General features: G+C 40.7%; 3 protein-coding genes across 3 annotated transcripts in view; all 3 read left to right on the top strand.

Annotated features, from left to right (window-relative positions):
* The window catches only part of LOC144664110 (dynamin-like protein 2), a 125,151-nt gene that overhangs the window by 71,147 nt on the left and 36,845 nt on the right, over positions 1-17,159 (top strand). The gene's annotated exons all lie outside the window — the stretch shown is intronic.
* On the top strand, positions 6,208-6,819 carry LOC144663677 (uncharacterized). The gene has a single exon (XM_078524695.1). It carries the CDS (start codon positions 6,208-6,210, stop codon positions 6,817-6,819), a length of 612 nt encoding a protein of 203 aa, XP_078380821.1.
* On the top strand, positions 11,477-12,376 carry LOC144663628 (uncharacterized). Its single transcript, XM_078524637.1, has one exon. The coding sequence runs from the start codon at positions 11,477-11,479 to the stop codon at positions 12,374-12,376; it is 900 nt and encodes a 299-aa protein (XP_078380763.1).

The following is a 17,159-nucleotide window of genomic DNA, read 5'->3' as shown; positions in this document are numbered from 1 at the left end:
AGGTCCACGACCCTGCACATCTTTTGTTTTGCGCTCATACACTATGCATGAATTACGTAATCGCAATGTTTTTATTGGTTAGTTGCATTAACACACGTAACCACCTATTGTATTTTGTCAGGTTTTGTGCAGGGTCAACCCCCAAAATAGCGAACAAAAACATACAACAAAGAACTTTGCCAGGATTCCTAACCATTTCCCTCTATAAACTATGGTTAAAGTTTTTTTAGATCTCTTGTTTATTTAATGTCAAGCATGTACTGCTAGACAAATACAAAAACAACTGAAAAGATTTCTGTTCATTTTGAAAACCTAGCCAAAAATGCAAAGGACTGGTAATGATAGCCTTATTTGCCATGTTATCTGGTAATGGATTTTGTCTAATGAACCACATATTAAATTCAACATATTTGAACAGTATTGACCACTGCTAGACAAATTGTCATCTACTGCAAGACAAAAATTAAAGGAAAAGAAATTGGATTCTTATCATTGCTTGTGACTGTTTTTCTTTTATCTGAGATTTTTTTGCGTCACTAAAAGACTATGGGCCTGATTACATGAGCCAGACTGGCCCGGTCAGCGGGGCTGGCTCGGTTTGCGGAGACCTTGGCACGTCTGTTAAACGCAACAAAAATCAACTTCGCGATAACATGACAACCGGGCCAGCCCAGTTAGCCGAGATCCTGGTATCGCGATGCTGGGATCCCAGCTAGCCAGGCTGAAAATTTTCCATGTAATCGCGTTCACTGGGCCAGCCCGGCTAAACGGGCCAGCATTAAATTTCTCACTAAAAGACTATGGGATTGGGATTACATGAGCCGGGCTGGCCTGGTCAGCCGGGTTAGCCGAGATCCCGGTATCGCGATGCCTGATGTGGCATGCAACATGAATTACGTGCACAGTAAGGATTTGAAAATATTAGAAAATATCCATAGTCGTTGAAAATTTTCAGGGGGGGGGATGCCTCAACTATTTAACAAAAAGCTTTCAGGTTCTAACAAATCCCCACCTTGTCATCGGGTTGTAGAGGGGGGTGGGGGTTAAATTGACTCCTGCATTGAGTCTTATGGCCTGTTTACATGGAGCGAGGGTGCCTCGGCTAAGAAGGGATGAACATAGATGCCTTAATATGCAGAATTCACAGCCCTTCTACCCAAGTTGAGAAAGGGTAATTGAAATGTGCCCAGTCTCATGCATGGGAAAACCATGTACAGCCGTGGCTCCAAATGATTGATGTAAAAAATGACTTTTTAATGAATAATAAGGCCATCTTCAAACCTGTTTTTACTTTGATGTACAAGCTCTTAGAAATTTACAGCCTCCATTTTTGGGGGAATCTAATCGTAATTCGACAGTCTTAAGTCACCAAATTGAAATTAAATTTGTTGTTTTGTGGATGAGAATAATTTTTTCAATGAAAAAAGCTGTTGCTCAAAGAAATTATTTCCACTTAGCAAATAAAACTAATTTGATCTAATTTGATCAAAATTTAAAAGCACTGTTTGGGTCCAATATTTATACATTTTATGCCATTTACTTCAAATTTAATTTAAGAAATGTGTGAAGACCTTTCTTGGCAAGCCAGGATAGCCCATGCATAACCGTTTACATGGAAAAACAATATCCCACCTAGAAGAGTACCCCAGGCGTGTAGCTCAGTGTAAAGACCATGTAACGATGTTAGCCTGGGCACCCACCCTTCATGTAAACAGGCCCATTAGCTTAAGCTGGTTTTGACTGTAGGTCGATTTTTTTTTTCAAAATACAGGGCCGTACCTAGAGGGGAGGTACTAGGGAGGGGGGCAGTTCCCCCCACCCACCCCCCCCCCCCCCCACCACCACCACCACCACCGCCGCCAGGAAACTAAATTCCTAACATAGTATATGATTTTGCTGGGCTATTTTTTAAGCTATATTGGAGTTTGTCCCCGCAATGGAGTTAAGCGGAATTTGCTCCCGCAGACACAAAATCCTAGGTACGGCACTGAAATAGCCAGTGGTAAGTCAATCATGAGCCAATTGTTGTCAACCTTTGCAACCGGTGCGCAATTCTGAAGAGATTGTACAAAAAGGCGTCATAAGAAACATTTAGATGATTTCTATAAGACTTGCCTGTTCATGACGATGTTAAGTTAGCCACTTTGCGTAGTACTTTCTCATAAGATAGAGCAATCATCCGTTTTCTGCTGACAAATCTTCCGTGGTCGTCGCTTGATCGTCATCAAGTGCTTTTCTTCTTTTTTCGAAGACCTAGCCTCTCTTTTCGTTTTCTTCTTTCGTCTTACATCCTCACTTTTTCCTCGGGTGTATTCTTTCTCCAAAAAGATTCACGTTTATTCTGATTTTTTTCGCTGGATGCCGAAATAATTCTTCGCTGACTCGCGTTAAAAATTCCCGCGCATCGATGCATCCAAGTCTTCCCGGCAAAAATCGTGTCAGTGGTACGGCTTCACGATAATTGACTACTTCACTTATAGAACACGAGATGTACAAGTTCGTCACCAGGTTCTCCCGTATTGCAACGTCATTAAGCTGTTTAAGCCAATGAAAATGTCAATGAGTAGTTAGTATTGGCCGATCCTGGCGCAAAAATTTTTGGACCCACCCCTCCCCTTAAAAATGTCTTAGCAGCCGCACACACCATATTAACCAACTTTAGCTCACATCTAAAAAATTGAAAAACGGCTTAAAGAATTAGATATTATAATAAAAATGAACAAGCATACAGTGAAAGAGTTGAAAGCCCTCGCCAAAGAGCAGGGTGTCAAAGGTTATTACAAATTACGTAAAGCCGAACTTATCGAGGCTTTGGGTAAACTCGAAGCAACGACACCACCACCAACCCCTACAGCCAAACTTACCGAAGGGGTGGCGGCACCCGGTGGCGATATAGTTCCTAACACGTCATCGAATATTCTTGATGAAGTGATACCTGAGATTAATGTCCCCATTCTCAAACCTTCCCATCCCCCTCGAAATTCCCTTGTTCCACCACTCAAGCATTTTGCAAGCAGAGTTACCAAGTCAGTCAATAAAGAGATTAACAAGTTTGCAGATTGGATTTTATCCTACATCCCCGAACCCATCAAAAAGTCAGTAAACAAACGAGTCGATGATCTAAAGGAGAAAGTAAATCGTATATTCAAGAAACAAGAAGATCACTTCACTCCAAAAGAACAACAAACAGCGTTGAAGGGGTATCTTAAAACCCATAGAATAGACGGGCAAAAAGGGTATGACCCCAAGACGTTCATCACTAATATTAAACCAAAAATTATAGATCTCATTAAGCAGCGAAAGAAACCTATCAAGGTTAAGTTTATCTTTACCTGTAAATTCATAAAAGAGAACCCAGCCACAAGGCAGATTGATGAAAATTCAGGATACTTTCATTCAACCGTAGAAACTATAACAGAGTCAACCGATTTCTCTGACTTGTTCAATACAATGACAAATCGTCTACTAGAATTGATTGACCAATTTCAAAACCAAGGCTCTGGATGGCAGTTTGATCAGGTGGAATACTTCGACATTAACATCGACCCATTCGAACCGCTATCTGGAAGTTCCTATATTTCTCTGCCTTCAAAGCTGGCATCCAAGAAAGCAATCATCAATGTTAAGAACGAGAACGATCATGAGTGTTTCAAATGGGCAGTGACCTCTGCCGTATTTCCCAAGAAGAAAGACCCACAACGTCATAATGAACAAATGATAGAGAACTCTGAGAATTTCGACTGGTCAGGAATAGAGTTTCCCGTCTCACTAAAACAGATTGATAAGTTCGAAAAGCAAAACCCATATGCAATTAATGTGTACGGATATGAAAACGAAGTATATCCATTGAGAATCAGTAAGCAATCAACCCAGGTGATCAACTTACTTCTCATATCAAACGATGAAACAAATCACTACTGCTGGATTAAAAATATGTCAAAACTGTTATCCTCTCAGGTCAATAATCACCAACACGCATGCATATTTTGTTATAGATGTCTTAACTCATTCCAGTCAAAGACCGCCTTAGAAAAACATCTTGAATACTGCTCTACAAATGAAGAACTTAGGACTGAAATGCCAAAAGATAAAGACGGTAACCCTATTTATTTAGGTTTTAAGAATTTCAACAGAAAGATGCGAGTCCCCTTTGTTGTCTATGCCGACTTTGAAAGCTTTACAGAGAACATAGACACCTGTTCCCCAGATGAAAGTAAAAGCTTTACTAAGCAATACCAGAAGCACAAGCCATCAGGATACCGCTATCTCATCAAGTGCTTTGACGACAGCATATTTCCACCCAAGCTTGTACGACACACAACCAAATCCCCAGACAAGGATATCCCACAGATGTTTATAGAAAATTTAGAGTCAGACATTAAGGACATTTACAATAAGTTCAAGTTCGCTAAGAAGGTTAAGATGACTCTGAAGGATAAAATCGACTATAACAATGCCACTCACTGTCACATCTGTGATGATGAGCTGGAAAAAGACAAAGTTTTGGACCATTGCCACCTCACCGGAAAGTATAGAGGTGCAGCCCATAACGAATGCAACCTAAACTACAAAATTCCAAAGTTCTTTCCGGTCATTTTTCATAATCTGTCTGGATACGACAGCCATCTATTTATCAAGAACCTTGGTACATCTGAAGGTAAAATAAACTGTATACCTAACAATGAGGAAAAGTATATTTCTTTCACAAAACAGATTGTAGTTGACCGTTTTACGAACAAAGAAGGTAAGCAGGTTGATGTGAAACGCGACATAAGATTCATTGACAGCTTCAAATTTATGGCAGCTAGCCTTGACAGTTTAGTTGATAATCTTACTAAATGCGGAAAGTGTGAGGCCTGCGAGCCTGGAGATTGTATAAAGAGATTCATAAAAGATGGAAGGGTCGTTCAGTTCAAAGGTATTGGCAGATGTGATCAATGTAAGAATTGTCTGTTAGCTAAAAGTAAGTGTCTCACTCCAACGGATAAGAACCTAGCTGAAACGAAAAAGTATTTTGTAGATAAGACGGATATGATGTTGAGAAAGGGTGTATTTCCATACGATTGGTTCGATAGCTTCGATAAATTCAACGAGACCACACTTCCACCTAAGCAAGCGTTCTACTCCAGACTCAATGACACAGACATATCGGAGGAAGACTATCAACACGCTCAAAAAGTGTGGGAAACCTTTGAGATGAAAACAATGAGGGATTACCATGACCTATACCTTGAGTCAGATGTACTACTGCTAGCCGATGTCTTCGAGAACTTCAGAGATGTTTGCAGCAAAAACTATGGGTTAGACCCAGTCTGGTATTACACAGCGCCTGGACTAGCTTGGGATGCAGCCTTGAAAATTACCAAAGTAAAGTTAGAGCTGTTAACTGATTCTGACATGTTACTTATGGTCGAGAAAGGCATTCGTGGGGGTGTGTCCATGATATCTACACGATATGGTAAAGCTAACAACCCATACATGAAACTTTCATTAACAAAAGATCAATACAATGATCTTAACAAATATCTAAGCAAATGTGGTAAACAGAAGGTAAAGTCATACTATGACCCATCAAAACCAACTAAGTATATCGTCTATCTTGACGCAAATAATCTTTACGGCTGGGCAATGAGTAAAGCGCTCCCTACTCACGGTTTTAGATGGATGACTGACCAAGAGCTAACAGGCTGGAGAAATCATCCATGCATCCTAGAGGTTGACTTGGAATACCCTAAGTACCTACATGACTTACACACCGACTACCCATTAGCTCCAGAGAGCATCAAGGTCGACAAAGTAGACAAGTTAATCCCAAACCTCAATAACAAAACAAAGTACGTTATCCATCATGAGACTCTGAAACTTTACGAAAGCCTTGGGCTAAAAGTCACCAAGATTCATAGGGGTATCACATTCGAAGAGTCTGCATGGCTAAAGCCATACATCGACTTGAATACCAACCTAAGGGCAAAAGCAGCCAACGACTTTGAAAAAGATTTCTTCAAGTTGATGAATAACTCAGTCTTTGGTAAGACAATGGAAAACATCAGAAACAGGGTAGACATTCGATTGGTCACGAATGAAAAACAAGCCAAGAAACTAATATCAAAGCCAAACTATCAACATCGCACCATCTTTTGTGAGAACCTTACCGCCATCCATATGAAGAAAACAAAGTTGGTCTTTGATAAGCCCGTTTACTTAGGCATGTCCATTCTGGACCTAAGTAAAACATTAATGTACGAGTTTCACTATAACTACATCAAGCAAAAATATGGTGACAGAGCCAAGTTATTGTTCACAGATACGGACAGTCTTGCCTATGAGATTGAGACAGAGGACTTTTACAAGGATATCAGCAAAGATGTAAAATCCATGTTTGATACCAGCAACTATCCAAAGGATCACCCATCTGGTATTGAGGTGGGTGTAAACAAGAAAGTCATCGGAATGTTTAAAGATGAGGCTGGAGGTCAGCAAATTACAGAATTTGTAGGACTGAGAGCCAAACTTTACTCATACAAGATGGACGAAGGTAAAGAAGAAAAGAAATGTAAGGGTGTTAAGAAAGCTGTCGTAAAGAAATGCATCAGTTTTGATAACTACAAGGATTGCCTATTTAATAAGAAACCTCAGATGAGACAGATGAATGTAATCAGAAGTCATAAGCATGATGTTTACACTGAAACAGTCAATAAAGTAGCATTAAGTCATATGGATGACAAACGAATCATCTGTGAAGATGGTATCCACACCTATGCTCACGGTCATTTCAAAACTGCGGCTGGTGGTAGCTCAGTATCCTCAGGAACGACTTGAAGTTCCTCTCTAACGAACGACCTCCTCGGTCCACCCTCTAGATAATACAACACAGGCTGCCCAACCGAAACAACACTGCGTGATAGATCAAAGACTTCCAAACTCCAAATAGGATCTGTGGCTCGTCTGCGTTCACCTCCTTCCTCTTCTCCAGGAGCTAATAGATATCTAACTCTAACCCCCGGTGGTAGTCTAACTTCATCAAGTCCAACAACTCGCTTATATTTCGGAGGATCAATATCAATCTCTTTCAGTCTAATAGCTTTTGCAGGCTCTTTGCCAGTGATTCTTATAGGCTGACTATTCAAATTTCTCAAAACATCTGGTAAACGCTTCACCCAAACTCTAGAGCGATCATCACTAATCATTTCTTGAGCATACTGATGAAAAAACAGCTTTTCTGCCAGTGTTCTATTGGCACGTTCGACAAAAGCCTGTGCGCGATGGTTCCCAGCTTCACTTCGCTGGATGGTAACACCCTTCTTTTTCATAATCTTTGTTACCTCCCCCATAAATTCAGTCCCTGGATCGACAATCACTGTATGAGGCCATTTAAGTTTTCTGGAGTATATCTTTTCAAACCCTTTAGCAATTCCACTCGAATCCTTGGTAGTTAGTGCTTCGGCATCTTTGTATCTCGAGGCAATATCAATCACGACCAACGCGTAAAGATAGGTTTTTCTGCCTACTTTATCGTGAGGCATAAACAATAGATCGGCTTGATGAATCTGATTAGGCTTATCCACAACCCAGTGAGGTCTGGGGATATATTTTGGAGCTGGTAGATAGATCTGCCACAGCGCCTGTTTCTCAAGCCATTTTCTAACTTTGTCTTCACTGACTTTTGCCTTTTCAGCTAATTTTGGAATAGCTGAATAACCTTTCCAGTATCCATCAGTGGAATAGTATATTTTTGATAACCTGCTTTCGTTACTCATTTAAAGATTATCTCCCCTTTCCTTAAAATAATTATGTCGCAAGCTATATCAGAAAAAATTAACCCAAACAGGATCCCACGAGAGCCCTTCGGTTTGAAAGCGGAATCGTCGCTGAATCGAATTACACTCAATCCGTCATCCGCTAGTCCTGGAGAAACTCTCTATATAAATATTCCAAAACTTGCAGAGAATGTAGTGATTGTTCCAGGAAGCGTATCTCTCCTATTTGACTTGAATGTAACAGGTCATGCCAACAACACCCTCGTAAATAACGTAGGCAGTAACCTTGTTTCCCGACTCAAGGTTCTTTTTGGTGGAGAAACACTACAGGATACTCAAAGATACGATCTCTTTCAAACCTACCATGACCTATACTTACCTGCTGAAGAACGTGAGGATAGATTAAAACAAGGTATTTCCTCTGAAAACATGAGGAAGCTCAGGACGAACGCAGGTGACAAGTCAAGCTCAGATGCTAAGGAAGTAGCTCTTGCAGTAGTTCACAGCACCAAGTACTGTATCCCACTAAACCATCCTATTCTCAGCGAGCATGGGGCTTTCTATCCAAAGGCGTTACCTCATCCACTGACCTTTGAGATTACACTGGCCTCAGTTTCCGATGTTGTTGTTTATTCTGACACGGTCAAGACTCCAACGTACACAATTACAAACCTTGAGTTGGAATATGCTTGCATCTCAAGCGAATACTTAGCTCGTGAGGCGTTGTCAGCTTATCAGGTTGGTAAAGGATTCTTTTATGAGAACGTTATTCTCCACAAAACGTTCACCATCTCAAAACCTAATGACAGTGTCATTAACGAGCACATTAATCTGCCGAGGAGGTCAATGACAGGAATATTGTGCTTGTTCACAGAGAGCTACACTGGAGGAACTAGAGATTCCGAAAAGTTTGTCAATCCAAGTATCACATCAATCAACATTAACGTTGATGGCATGCCAAACCGCCTCTACTCCAAGGGAATGGTACCGTCAGACCTCTGGGAGTCGGTAAAGAAACGTTTCGGTAGAGAGGGCGTCAAGCAGAAGGATTTTTACGCCAACAAGTTCGCTCTATGGGTTGACTTGAGGACTCACCCTGACAATAGTATTCATGGAGGAGGTATGGTCTTGAACAACACACGAGACGGGGTAAAACTTGAAATGAAACGAAAAACCGGCGGGACTGGAAACATCACTTGTCACATGTTCGTAGTGGCCGATGCGTTGATGGAGGTCATGAATTCAAACTTACGTTCAATTATGTATTAGTTAAAAGAACTACTTTTATAATACAAAAGTATGGAAGAATTACGAGATAAAGTTCCTTTTCATTGTATTATAACTGGACCGACAAATTGTGGAAAGACTAAGTACCTCACGGAACAGCTCCGAGGACCGTTCCGCAATGTGTTCGAATACATTGTTCTAGTATGTCCGACTTATGCAAAAAATAAGACCTATCGTAGATTTGCTCACGGGGATAAACGTTTTTTGGTATTATCGCCAGATGCTAGTAACAGCGATATGATTAACGAGTTATTAACAGATTGTGCAGCACTATTTTCTGGCACAAACACACTGATAATACTAGACGACTGTGCTGTCTCCAAGGATCTCAAGCAGCGCTCGAACAAGTTTATAGATTTAGCGTTTTCCGGACGTCATATAGGATTATCCGTTTGGGTATTAACACAGCAATTAACATCCATAGCAAAGCCCTTCCGTGACAACGTCGCCTGCGTGGTTACATTCCATAATCCATCTCAAGTCGGCACCAAAACACTGTTTGAAGATTATGGAGGAGATTTAGATGTCGTGACTCGTAAAAAGTTTGCGGAACTGCTCAAGACTGAAAAATATTCCAGACTCTGCTTCTGTTTACGTTATCCATTCCAAAGTTATGTAGAGATTCCTGCTACACTCATTTAAAAAGAATCATAGTGTATACAATAAAGATGGCAAACGTTGAAGATTATATAGAGGAACAACCTGAGGTTGTGGTCGTTTCCGCACCTAAAGATGATGATGTTGAAGACAAACGAGAATCACTCGCTATTCTCGCCTCTCTGGGTACAACAAAAGATTTCCTCGGTGTTGAAATGAACTTGGGAAAAATACATAAACTCTCAGCAAAAGACGTCGAGAAATATTATAATCGCTACCAGACAGTCTTAGGAAAGCAGGTAACAGGGGGATTGGTAGAATCAGGACTTCAAGCCATGTCTAAAATCATTTCCTATGTACTCCCTATAGACGATACCGATGCGCTTAGCAAAGACTTACAGAACGATGAGTTAGTCAAACGTGAACTGTCAAACTTTGCAGGTCTCTTGGTATTGAAGGGTGGGAGAATGGTAGCACTTGCTAGCGGCCTCTTTCAGGTTGCTATGCACATTAAATTAACACCTTCAGAGGAGGCTTCCAACAAAATACAAGAACCTTCAAGCACTCTTGAGCACACTTGAGCACACTCTTGAGCACGATATGATTTAAAGATTCTTTACTCAACAAGTAAAGAATCATGTCTGATGAAGTTGTTGAACAAATTACAAAGGATCCTCTTCCTGAAAAGAAGAGCGTCGCCAAAGAGAAAGACCCTAAAAAGGTCGCTGCCGGCAAGAAACTTGCAGAATATAACAGAAAAGCTAAAGAAGCGTTGGCTAGGGAAATGGAACGTGAAGCGGAGATGAGCCCAGGAGAAACTGCACAGGCAGAGAAACAGGGCTCGTCTCTACTCACCACGCCCCAATCACAAGCCTGGATTCCAGAGCTATCTTTTACAACTGTGTTATCCCTTGTCGGAATAGGGTTTACCGCAGTTGATATGTTTATGAGGTACTACAAAAACAGAGTAGTTGATTTATCACAAGTTCCGACTCATGTACCAGAATCATTCAAAGAACCACCACCATCAAAAATTCCTATCCCACAGGCAACCAAATCAACTCCGAAAATAGGCATGCTGTAAGAAAATAGTTTAAAGCTTTTCTCTATCAATAATAAAATCATGTCAACTGAAAACAAACTTGTGAAAACGGTTACCGATTCAGCCGTCATTATCGGATTGGCCGCCGGTGTTGGGTACGTCGCTAAAAAGGCTATGAAAGAATCATTTATAAGCGACCCTTCATCGAGTGTTACAAACTATGCTAAATGGGTTGCTGTCCTGTCCGGTAGTATGTATCTGAAAGATTATCTGGAAACACAAAAGATTTTGCCAAAACCACTGTAGGCAACTTAAAGATTTTATATATTGATTAATAAATGGCAACAATAGCAATGATGATTGGTGGAGCAATATTGAATGCGACAACGTTCGTTGGTGGCTCGTATCTTGCAAAATACCTAAGTGGAACGTCTTCAGACGCGGAGCGAATAAGACACGACAAGGCTATAGAAAAATATCAAAAAGATTATGCCTCATACCAGGAAAAGAGGCAGAAACTCATTGATTGGTACTCGCAACAGCAGGATGCTGAACACCGCGCTTCACAAAATTTGTCGAATACCGATGAAGCTTTGAAATTGTATAGTCAAACACATCATGATTACCAGCTAGATGAACCAAAATTCTCTGATTATTATAGACCTAGTAGCAACCAAAAGATGGGGGAGATGGCTTATGTCGGTGGGGGTATGCTGGCATTGGGTTATATGGCTAGTAAATTTTTTTAGACGTAACAATTTAAAGATTCTTTATTATATTCAAATAAAGAATCATGGACATTGACCCAGAAATACCGGATAAAGAAAATCCTTTTGAACCGGTCGATCCCGGTGATGATATTGGGGGTGAATCAATCCCCATGACATCCACATCAACTCATGATCCTTTCCACCACCGCACTACAGATGAAACATCATTTATTGATGAACATACGCCGCTGATACAAAGGGAAGAAAATATTGGAAACGCTTGGGATAGAATTCATGAAAAATACCCTAACGTTGATCCTGCTAAATCTCCATTCACAGCTAGTCTGGACAATTATGATCGGGTGGTTGTGAAACTAAAAAGGATGGGTGGGAAGTCCTATCCATTATTTGATGCAAGAGGTGAGTTGAATGAAAAGCTCCCTTCTTCTATCAAGAAAAGCCTTGGACCATCTGCTGAAGAGATTATCCACTCCAATGAAGAAGAGGTTGCAAAGAGAAAAGAAAAGTTGAGACAGTTAGAGACCGAGCGAAAGGAAGTCCCTGAGAATCAAAGAGAGACCATAGATACGCAGATTGGGGAAACACAGAGTGGGATTGAGCAACTAGAGCGGGAGAATGAGACCATAGAGGAAAGAATGTCTCTGAAGGATCGTGTAAAGGCGATTTTTAAGAAATATGGATTTACCACCGTTGCTGTGGTTACCGCTGTGGGTGTGGTCATCGCCGTTATTGTCTCTAATCTGAAGAAGGGCTTGACAAGTGTTGCAAAAGGTGTTGGAAATGGTCTGAAAACCATAGGTAAAAAATTGGGTGAAATACTCCCGGGAATGGTTGGTGCGATAGCTAGTTTCATATTCAAAACAGCAGGGGAGGTTATTGGATTTTTAGGCAAGAATGCTTGGTTGCTTATAGTAGCTGTGGCCCTCTACCTTGTAGAACAATTAAAAAAGAAGAGACGCTAAGGGTTCGTCCCTCGCTAAGGGCTCATCCCTCGCTAAGGGTTCGTCCCTCGCTAAGTAAAAACATGTCAACGTCTCTATTCGAATTCATTTAAAGCTTTCGTTCTAGAATACTAAAAAAGCATGGAAGAATACAATAAAATTTATCCACAAGTGCCTGAAAACTGTGACCCGCTTAATTTCAGACTTCAAAACTCCTGCGAAGCGTTGCATAATCTTGAGAAGGAAATGAGACACTATGAGAATGTCAGGAAAAAGTACAGCCGAGCGAGGGGGATATTCACTAAAATCAGTGTTGGTAGTGGAGTGCTGTCAGTTATTCTGTCTGCCAGTGGGCTGGGGACGTCTCTTACAGGTTTCGGTGCCGTTGTTGGTATCCCTTTGGGAGCTGTCGGAGGCATCTGTGGGGGAGTATCGGTAGGATGTGGTGTGGCTTCTAAACGACTTTCACATAAAGTAAGTAAACATGAACAGACTGTTTCTCTAGCAAAAGCAAAGGTGAACACTATTCGCGACTTGGTTTCAAAGGCGCTGCAAGATAACGCCATCTCTGACAAAGAATTTTCACTAATTTTAGCAGAGGTGGACAAGTTTGAAAAACTAAAACTTGAAATCCGTCAAAAGTCTCGAAAAGAGACAGAAAAAAAATTAAATATCCCTCAGATACGAAAAGAGGTTCGTGCAAAAATTTTAAAGGAGTTAATCGATCCAACAAGTTAAAATTTTCGTTTGAACGAACGCCTGTAGGATGTCTTTATGAAGTTGGATATTGGAAAGAGCGGTGGTGATTTAAAAACATCTTAATCTAGATACAAAGATTAAGATGACGTTATTCGATGAATTTAAAAAGAGATATCCAAACGCTAATTTATCAAAATTTAAAACGGGAAACTTTTTTGGAAAACCAAATGTTGTGTTTCAAGATGATGGTGGAGAAACCATAGTATTCGACGATGAGAGTGGTAAACTTAGATCTAGTATTTACTTTTCAAAGGAAATGAAACGAGAATTAGGTTTACCACTTGGTTTCCCTCTAGAACTAACTTTAAACCCAAATCCCAAACTTGAAATACCTGCAGTTTCGTTCGACGACAGACCACATTCGCTTGGTGACATGCTGACAAACCAAACAATATTTATCACACCAACAGATCATTTTAAAATAAATTTTCGAGATATTTTCAGCGATAGTAAAATAACACACTATAGTGGTAAAGAGTCCAAACAATGGTTGGCTGCTCCTAACATGAAATATTGGTCTCAACAGCTTAATTTTGCTCTTTGGTGTGCTACAACGGGATGCGGTGTGAGTTCACGCTTGTTGTTTGAAGACAAAATGAAAGACGGAATTCATGACGTGACAGATGATGAGCTTCGCTTACCGCCACAGGTTAGAGCATTTCTATGGTTTCACGTTTACTTTACAGTGAGACGCATTCTGTTTCAACTTGGTGGAATTCAGAACGCAACATCATTGCCAGGCGACTCCGTGTTTAGTCAAACGAATATTAAATACGACGTACCCTCATACAAAAGATTGTGTAGTGAATTTGGTATTAACTCGAGTTCAGACTTTCGCTTTCACAAAGGTGCTAACCACGGTTTAGGTAGTGTTTATATTTGGATCACGAACGAAGGGCCAGCTAAAACTGGTTATCCTTATCCAGGGCACACCAAGTTCAGCGATGAAGGTGGAAAAGCGAGCGATGGTAATTTAATTCAATACATTAAAAACACAGAATCAGCCGAGCAGTACGAATATTTCGTGACTCCTGTCTCTTACGGATTGACGGCTGCTGGTCAAGCGCGAATTAATCAGTCTATTGAAGCTTTTGTTTATTGTATTCTCGGTTCGCAAGTTAATGTCCGTAGCAGTATTCGTGGAAACACCGGAAGCGCACAAGAAGTAAGACGTGAATTTTTAGTTTTGTTTGAAGACGCGATACGACAACCAGATATAAGTAAGTCTGTTCAGAGATTTCAACTCGCCGTACAAGAAGCGAAAGTTAAATTAGATTTAGCGATATCACCTGGGACATGGTTGATGCCTTCAAGAATGGTAATTAATACGGAGAGCACGATTGGATATAACAATAAACTGAAACGTGCCGACCCGTCTATGAAATTGGGTGTCAATTCAGAAATTAACACGGTGATAAAACCGGTTGGAATTAAGCATAATCTCGGTACAAGTAAGGTTAAATTGCCACACGCTTCAGTTGGTCACAAAGCGAAGCCCACTCCCCCTCACCAAGCTCCACAAACACACGTTGAAAGTCATGTGGCGAGTCATATCGCAAAGGACTCGTCCCTCGCTAATTCGCAACACGAGATTAATTTGATTGTAATAATGTTAGCTGCGAGCGCGACAGCTTGGTTTCTATTTCGATAGACAAGCACGCTGGTGGCATGTGGGCGGACGTGACGTACCACATCAAAACAAAAACTGTTCACGTGATAAACAATAGAACACATTCCAAATCACCCTAACAACCCCAAGCTCTGGAGTTACACCCAAAACCTATTCTCAGAACTGCTCGTTGTTAGGGAGTTTAGGAATGTGTTGACGTCACACTGTAATCAAAAGCAAAGCTCTTGCGAAATAGGGTCAGAAGTGAAACGAATAACATGGAGCACACGCACAGCGAAGATATGCAGTTTGACGATACCGATTTAATCTCAGCCTGTTCAGCGAAACAAGTACCACCACATAAACCAGTGCAAACAGTAGCTGAGTTTCTTCAAAGCGTTATTGTAAAAGATTCATTACCGAAAGAAGACCTCAGGAGATCATGGAACAACAAGAAATTGGACAGAGAGAAGCTGTTGAAGCAGTGGAACAAAGCGAAAGAATCTCTAGCATTATGGGTCTCGAAGACGTCGTTTCTTGAATACCAGCTGAACAGAAACGCGGAAGAACTTGAAAGGATGCGCGGTCGAATGCTAGCGGATTGTATGAGTGAAGATTGAGAGACAATGTAGAAAGACAGCTTAGTTACATAACATGCATCTTGTTATGTATATATTTTAACTATGGACACACGCTGAGCGTGCGCTCAATGTTATTCATTTTACTTCTCCTTCTCCTTCAGGAGTCGTAAACGTCCGCTTTGTAAAAGCTAGGCGTTCTGATGAGGCTTGATATCAGCCGAAACGACTCTTTATTTAAAAATAAAGCTCAAATTCTGTCTTGCGTTGCGTTACATGCCTTACAATGAGACTTTTGTCTGTTGTGCTCGCATATTTGAGACCTCCCCACACAATTTACAAAACCATATCTGTCTTCCATGAAGACGAAAAAGTAAAAACCTGCGAATACTCGGCGCGACAAGCTCTGAGAGTCGTCATGAAAATATCCTAACCGTGATTACGGCCTTTGTGGTTGGTTTGGCTTGGCATCTACTTCGATAAGACTATCCGTTTAGTTTTTGTAACGCGCCATGAGTTACAAAACTGTGATAGACTGTCTGGTTAATATGATAATTCAATCGTGTTTAATTATTTTACTCATTGCAATTACACAAGTTGGAAGAAGCTAAAAAAAATTACAAACACAAGTTATGTGTGATGACTAAAAACGTGATTCAACTTTGATTATGTAACATCGTACACGTGTCAGTGATTCTGCTAGCTCCTTTTGATTCAACAAAATCGTTCAACATAAATTTCAAACACAAAATGATCAAGTTTTTAAACACAACGTGAGAAAATTCAAATTCAGTTCAGCGCGGGTCTGTCCACTCCATAATACGTCTCTAACCAAATGAAATCATTACACGCAATATTCGGTCGTCAGGGGCTCTCTCCTTGGGTTAGATATCTTCCAAATACAAGATGTGGCTCACTCCTTGGGTTCGATCTTCCAATATTAAGTGAATCTTAGATCTTCCAATATTAAGAGCAGTCAATAAGTTTATCAGTGCCTTCTTTTTCTCTATATCACTTGCTCTGTATTTATCACAAAATGCATCAATTGTTGAGTCTTCTCTAGACTCTGGCAGCTGAAGGAGACTCACTTTCTTCGCCGTCGAGATAATGTCGTCGATCAAGGTCAAGGCATCTATTCCTCCTTGTGTTTCCAAATCCACAAACGAAGGCACGATTGCCCCTGTTGATTCTACAAATAGCTCCTCCTTATTCTTGCGGAAGATTCGTTGGGGTTTGATTAGTCGGTACTTGGCCATGTTACGATGTCGTGGTAGAACAGTGTATGAGTATCGTAGCTACCATCGAATGTGCTTGAATAGGGCTGCGCGGTCCTATTGTAATTATGCGAAGTTAATCCTGCAACACTCTCACTATCCAATCAAATTTCTCCTATAACTCCGAGAGCGTGACGACCATGTTCATTTCACGTGATCACTGCTCACTGCTAACGTGTTAAACAATAGACTGCATGCAGATTGATGTCTCATGACCGGAAAAAAATTCCAACTAGATGAGTCACAAGGCAAATTTCGTTATGTAACACGGACTTGTGTTACATAACCTAGTGTTTAATAAATTAATCTTGTCGTGTCTCTTGTGTTGCGTTACAAGCTTTACAATGAGACTTTTGTCTGTTGTGTTCACATATTTGAGACCCTCCGCATAACTTACAAAACCATCTCTGTCTGCCGTGGATACATATTCCTTTCCCGTTGCAGTCTTTGCATAGATATCTCGCTCGTTTATGTTCACAGAAGCTACCACCGTCGCATAATTTGCAACGTGATTTACGACGGTTGTGAGGACAGATTTGTGATCCGTGACAATCTCTACAATAATATTTTATTCTACCATGCGG

The sequence above is a fragment of the Oculina patagonica genome, chromosome 8 (assembly GCF_052425735.1).
Source record: "Oculina patagonica isolate OP01 chromosome 8, crgOcupat, whole genome shotgun sequence".
Lineage (NCBI taxonomy): Eukaryota > Metazoa > Cnidaria > Anthozoa > Scleractinia > Oculinidae > Oculina > Oculina patagonica.
This window is presented reverse-complemented; position numbering and strand designations above follow the sequence as displayed.